The sequence below is a fragment of the Salvia splendens genome, chromosome 22, assembly GCF_004379255.2.
Source record: "Salvia splendens isolate huo1 chromosome 22, SspV2, whole genome shotgun sequence".
In the NCBI taxonomy this organism is placed as follows: Eukaryota; Viridiplantae; Streptophyta; class Magnoliopsida; order Lamiales; family Lamiaceae; genus Salvia; species Salvia splendens.
In genome coordinates this window covers 24,738,708-24,745,514 of record NC_056053.1, presented here as the reverse complement: position 1 = coordinate 24,745,514, position 6,807 = coordinate 24,738,708, and the positions used below count along the sequence as shown (strand labels likewise).

The following is a 6,807-nucleotide window of genomic DNA, read 5'->3' as shown; positions in this document are numbered from 1 at the left end:
GGAACTATATTCTTCTTTAATGTTTATTGATACTTCCCCTTTTCTCAACAGATTGCTGGTAGGTGTATTTATTTTTTAGGGCTACTTTCCATACATTTAGAAAATGCCCAACAAACACAATACCCAAAATAAAATAAAGAGAGAAAATGTATATTATGGAAAAAAATTGGTCACATACACAACTACTCATCTATAATTAGTTTAGTAAACTTTCGTAATTGATTATGAAATTAAATTTAATACTATTAACTAAGGATCAATAACAGTTTTTCATTTACGTGCTATTATGCGTTGAAAATGATTGAACTTTTGTTCTTACCGTATAGTTTGAACTCATGTATGCATCATGTTCGTGTTTCTGCTTCTACTAAGTGTAATTTATATTAAAAACCTTAATAACTCATTTTAATTTGATTCATGGAGTAGATAACAAGATTTAGTCTTGAGATTAATCTTTTTAAAGGGTTCATAATAATTATGCATATACTTATGTATTATTCTGCATTAATATTGATTTGATCTTTTTGTTGATCTTGCATTCTTGTGGTGTGGTTTGTAATTTATCATTCATGTGTGCAATGTTTTCGTATTTTTGCTTCTATTATGTGTGTTTTCTAATAAAAAACTAAACTCATTTTAACTCGAATCGGTACCAAAAATGTGAGATATATTTTTTTAATATATATATTTAAATAGCGAGTAAAAAAAAGCGAGTAATAGTAAGTTCTTATTCAACTCAATTCCATTCAATATTTTTCTATTTTTTCTAAAGTCGCAATTGATCTCCATCTAGTGGAATATACACGTTGCACATGTCCAAGCATGACCTAATTATTTTGTCCACTCTCCCAATTTTATATCATGAAATTGGAAATGGACCTTTTGCTCAAGGAAGGGTAAAACTTTTTCTATTTTCACCAAACTAAATAAAAAAAATAGTATTGTTGGAAATGATGTGGGGTTGTTGCCCAAAAGACAAAGAAATTAAAAAAGAAAAAAATGATGCAATGATTGAATAATAACTATATACTAATATTGAGGGTTAAAATAATAGTAACAAGAAAAAGGAAAGGTGTGAGGGGTTTGGTTGGCAATTTATTTTCCATTAATGGAAAGATTCGTGTGATTTATGTTCTCAAATTGCTAAAAGTCAAAGTGGAGGCATGTGACTATTTCCCACTCCCGAAAGCGTGTGCATCGTATTCATGTGGGCGTCACTACAACTTGCAATTGCTCTCTCCCTCTATAAATTTTGTTGTTTTTTTAAATTTTGTTTGTTTTTAAAATTTTTATTGTTTGGAATTTGGCCCCAATAAAAAGTTTTGAGTCGAAAACAGCCAAGGGCCTTTTTCGATATGTCACTGTTCATGATTCTGAATTCCTCTCTGTTTTTTTTGGTTAATAAATAAAATAATGTAATGATGTAAGGTTGAGCTATACCGAATATTGCCTTTTCAAAATAGAATAATAAGGGTTTGTTCAATGTAAATCCACTTAGTAGTTTATGGTTTTTTCTATATATTACTACTAAAATTGGTGATAAAATATAGTACAAACTCTTATTCAAGTCGATGATTAATTGACACTTAAATTTTAATAGACGCGCGACTTTAAACATTCAAATACTAACGTGAAATTATTGATTATAGTTAAATGGATGCTCATAAATCAAATATAGATCTACATCTGATTTTCGAGCATCACACATCTAAATATTGCGCATTATTTTGTCTATATATATATTTCCATGATATCATTTTATGTCGAGTGAATTTAAATTTGTGGAAAATTTTGGAAATTAATATAATTTGTGTATTTTTTTTTACCAATAATCCTAGTGATAATGGTGGGAATAAATTTTTGCGTTGGTAATTATCTTGATATGCATAAAAAGAATGAGGAAATATGAGAATCTATTACTCTTTTTCTTGATGCCTTTAATATTGAAAATGGGTGGCTTTGTTTATAAATTTGGAAATATACAAGCCAACTGTAAAATGCTATTCCCATTTTTAACTATTAAAAGCTAAAAATGGCTAACCCGAATCTGCTAAAAAAATATTAAGATTCTTTTTGGGGTGTGTGGGAATACTGATGTTATTTAATAATTCATGATTTTGTTTAACATTGTGGATAAGCTTTCAAGATTTGAGGATGCTTGAAAATCAAATATAAATACTTATAAAAAAGATTTCCCAACAATTAGATTGTGAGATGAGTTTAATAATTGTAACTTCGAGATGTTCTTCAACTTTGTTGTGACAAAATGGTATCGGAAATTGTTCTTATTCAAGATTGAAGTGTTTCTTTACCTAATGAAGCAAGTTAACATTGTTTTTTATATAGAGCAATTACCCATTAAAGAAAATATATCGTGTGCGTGTGTGTGTTTCTTATCCTTCTAAAGAGAGGAATAATATATAAATTGGTATAAATCTATCACTTAAAATTGAGGGCCATATTTTTATGTGTAATTATGGGATTAATTGAGGGTACAAAGTTCTTATAATTAAATAGATAAAAGGTGGTATAAGAATATAACACCCTCCTAAGTATAACATAATATATTACCAAAGGTAAAAGGTATTGCCCGAAATTTTTACAATTATACATCAAAGCAAATGCATTGCACAAGTTTATAATTAGTATTGAAACTTACACCTGTATTTTATAATTTTAAACAAACTATGGACAGTCTCAATTTACTATTTCGAGATCCCACAAATATAGAATTATATCTTACCTAAGGTGAAAAGGCATTGCCCGAAATTGTATACGGTTATACCTCAAAGCAAATATGCATCATACAAATCAAAAACTAAATTTAGTATTGAACTTACCCATATATTTTTAATTATAAATAAACTTTATACTCGACAATCTGACCATGCAATTTTGAGATGGGCAGAGTTGAACTCTTAGGGCATTTTGTTCTTTGACATTTATATTTGAAAATTTATCTGCCCTAAGCTCGAAATTTAAGACATTTATTGTGTGGATGGAAGCAAAGCAAATTTATTAGTATAATCTATTTTACACCTAAAATATCATAGTGTTGCTTGATCGAAAATGAAAGACCTTTTAATATTTTCACGCACATGAGCCAAATAGTAAAATTTCAATTTCCAATGAAAAAGTCCAAAGACAGGTTGTTGGGAGAGTGAATTGTATGTAAAAAACATGTACTAGTACATAAAAGTTTGGGTGAGATCCATTTGATCTTTAGAAAGAATTAAATAATTTGATTCAAGCTCATATATTAATAAATTACTATCTAGGTAATGAATGGTAAGTATTTTAGTACAAAATTTATAAAGTGAAAAAGAGAAACATAGTTAAAAAATAATAGGAAATGAAACCCATCTTATTAGAGACCATTTATTATTCCGAAAGAGAATTAATTTTTATAGACATACCGAAATCAATTTCGTAAATCAGGCCCAAAATGATTTCATTAATCAGGTCCAAATACTAAATTCGACACAAGAGAATTACTTTTTTTTGTAGCCCAAAAGAAATTAGGACAATTTGCTGTGGACGATGGTGTATTATTTTTTATTTAGGACTAGATTTTAGAGCATAATCAAATATGAAGTGACCAACTAAACAATGATACAAGAGATCCCCATGTACACATGTCATTCAAAATTAATTTCATTAACAGAGGTTATGTTTGAAAATATATTGAAGAATACAATTGAATATAGCTATTAATACATAAAACCTGCAAAGGGTAAGAAAAGATCAACAGAACCTCTGCATAGTGTTCTAACTTCCTCTGCAATATTGTTCATCATCAACATTTCCTGCTCCCTTCCCACCATGGTCAGAAGAACGATCAATGATTGCTATCTTGTGCTGTTTTAAGCCTTAAATCGCCTGAACTCGAACCATATCTCGTAGTGGTTGAAGAGCAAACTATCATGTGTATGCTTGCCTTTATATTCGAGGCCCAGATCAGTCAGCCTTTTCGTGCATTCTTCACCTCCCAGACGAGAGCAGAACTTGACGTTATGTGAGACAAAGATTCGGCCTTCTAGAGGCTTCAGCCGACCAACCAACCTCTCCAGACCAGTCCACACGAGCTTGTCGGGCATATGGAGGAAAACAGCACTGGCATATATCAAATCATACACAGTATCAGACCCAAACTTACTGAAATCCATGTCTTCGCCTCTTACAATCAGAGGGCGCTTGTACAACAAGCCTTGTGATGGAAGCTCATAGTGCAGTGCAGCCATTAGAGAGAGCTTGTCCCTTTCTAGGCAGTGGAAATGCTCTGGATCTAAGTACCGTATAAAATGCAGGCCAACACGAAGTGTGCCACACCCGATCTCAAGAACTCTTGAATTGGGTGTTAGGCGGGTCGATTCTGCAAGAAATTCAAATACATCCCTTCCACCTGCCCAAGGCTCCCCGTAGTTGCTGTGGTGTTCTTCTACAAGTAGCTCACCCGGACAAGGAAGGGCAGTATGGTTGTTAGCATCTTCTCCTTCATAGTGAGATATGCCTTTAAAGTTTAGAAGATCCTGGAGCTGCTGTTGACGGGTTCGGGGGTTTATGCCCTTGCGTAGAATGTTCTGCTGCATATGTAATCCATTGGCTTCGACCTGACTCTTCAACCAATCTATGTCCTCAGCTGAAGTTGAAACACTCTCTCCATCTATCTTGCTGCTGTAGTCCACAGTTGGGGCGGAGCAAGAGCAAGGAGCAGAGGGGGGTGAGCCGGTTGATAGCAAGAAGAATAAGAGGATTGCAAAAGCTGCAGCTGATAGAACTAGGCTGGGAATGGAAATCACCACTCCCTTTGATGGAAGCAGTGCCATCCCGCAATCAGTGAATCTGGGATTTCCCGGACCCTTTTGCTTCTGACCGGAAGCTTAGCTGGATTTTAAGATTCTACAAATAAACTGGGATTTAGAATACAATCTAACTAAAACAGAGCTTATCTTTGTCAAAGTAATCAAATCATTTGGTGAAATGACTGTTACATTCGAAACACTGATACCTAAATTCAAAGCATAAATACATCCAGTTAAGAATATATGAGGAATGTTCCGTGATCAAGAATTCTACAGTTTAACTAACACCTCAGTAAATTGAAGACATACATATGGCTCAAACTCGTCCAATAAATTAAGGGCATTCCTTCATTATCATGATGGATTGAATCTGAAGTTGGTTCAGGATGATCGGCAAGATATCAGTTAACAGAATCTTGTGTTTTTCCCTCTGCATTGGGCTGTCTCTCGATACCCTCCAACTCACACTCTTAAATAAACCACAAGTTTAGAAGCTAATTCAAACTTGGTAAGCATTATCATCATCTGCAATATCTTGAAATTAGAAGTTTTTGTTAGATTAAGTGGATTAGGATCTTCTTATTCTAACGCTGAAATATGATATCAATCAACTACATTGCACCTACCTATGAAAGCAAGATAGCTAGAGTCTAATCCAAATTTTGCATTTCTCATCACTTCATCGAATACTTCACAAACTGAGCTTCATTAACTACACAAAAATTGCAGCTACCAACATCAAGCATATGGTTTCTCAAACACATATATCAGAAAAGCATGTAAAAACTCCTAAATTAAAATAAATCAGCCAGTTCCGAAGGGATTTCCAACCAAATTACACAAACGAAAGCTATCCGCAGCTCTCCGATTATAAGAAATTCAGAATCAACAAATTTTCAGAAGGAACCTCAAGTACGCTTAAATCGAATAATTGAAGCAAAAAATCTTACTTCAATATCACGAGCTGATCGCGGATAACTGCAACGCAATGCGGAAAGCCTAAATCGATTAATTTCCAGAATGCAGAAAAGGTTGAGATTTAGTAGAGACGGTTGCTCGATTGAGAGCTTGAGATCGATCGTCAATGGCGGATCTCGTCGCCAATGAATTGGAGAAGCGATAATATCAGTGGCTGGCGGTGTAGAGTGATGTGATTTCATCTCAGATTTGCAGCCGAGGTTAGTAAAGACATTCAAAGAAAATATGGAGGGTAGTGTTGGTATATTGTGATAGTTTGCTCTTTTTATTTTCTACTACATTTGTTAATTGTTATAAATATTTATTCATATTTGTTGTGCTAAAATAATTATCCAATAGCCGAATAGGAGTATATTCTTTATAGGAATTTTTGTGGGTTTAAAAGTTAAAAGAAATTCAATTGGTATGGTCAATAATTCTATAAATTACTTATAAATTAAATAAAAAATAAATTAAACCTTAATTTTTATGTAATTTTTAAAACTAATAACATTAATAATAATTGTTTTAAAAAATCTTAGAGATCAAAATAAATGTATAAATGAAAACAAATGCTCTCATTATATGCGTCGTTCGGTTGTCATTACTAATTATCATATGATAATCTATTAAGGATTAAGTTTGGAGATTATTTTAGTTGGAGAGATGACTATGACTAATTATCACATGATTATTCATCTAGATTAATTTGTGAGATTCAATGTTATGAACCAAACACAACATATATTTAATCTCAAGATATAATTTTGTCAATCGAACAATATCATAGATTTAACGATTCATCTATCTTGAAGTTTTATGAACAAAAATGAGCTAAAATGTGTATTGCTCTCATTATATGCGTCGTTCGGTTGTCATTACTAATTATCATATGATAATCTATCAAGGATTAAATTGGAAGATTATTTTAGTTGGAGGGATGGCTATGACTAATTATCACATGATTATTCATCAAGATTAATTTGTGAGATTCAATGAACCAAACACAACATATATTTAATCTTCCGATATAATTTTGTCAATCGAA

At 32.3% G+C, this 6,807-nt stretch overlaps 1 protein-coding gene across 5 annotated transcripts; it reads right to left on the bottom strand.

The window, feature by feature from the left end:
• Window positions 1–3,630: 3,630 nt before the first annotated feature.
• On the bottom strand, window positions 3,631–5,994 carry LOC121787747. Of its 5 annotated transcripts, none has more exons than XM_042186585.1 (3): window positions 5,753–5,994; window positions 5,429–5,514; window positions 3,631–5,336 (listed from the first exon to the last, which is right to left on the bottom strand). In XM_042186585.1, exon 3 carries the CDS (start codon window positions 4,824–4,826, stop codon window positions 3,864–3,866), a length of 963 nt encoding a protein of 320 aa, XP_042042519.1. In that variant the 5' UTR covers window positions 4,827–5,336; window positions 5,429–5,514; window positions 5,753–5,994; the 3' UTR covers window positions 3,631–3,863. The 5 variants fall into 5 exon arrangements, with proteins under 5 accessions (XP_042042519.1, XP_042042521.1, XP_042042520.1 ...); XM_042186587.1 differs by having other exon boundaries at window positions 3,631–5,327; XM_042186586.1 differs by lacking the exon at window positions 5,429–5,514 and having other exon boundaries at window positions 3,631–4,899; window positions 5,112–5,336.
• Window positions 5,995–6,807: the final 813 nt, after the last annotated feature.

What these genes read in the sequence shown, in the direction of transcription:
- LOC121787747 (XM_042186585.1), bottom strand. Translation starts at nt 4,826, where the DNA reads ATGGCACTGCTTCCATCAAAGGGAGTGGTGATTTCCATTCCCAGCCTA.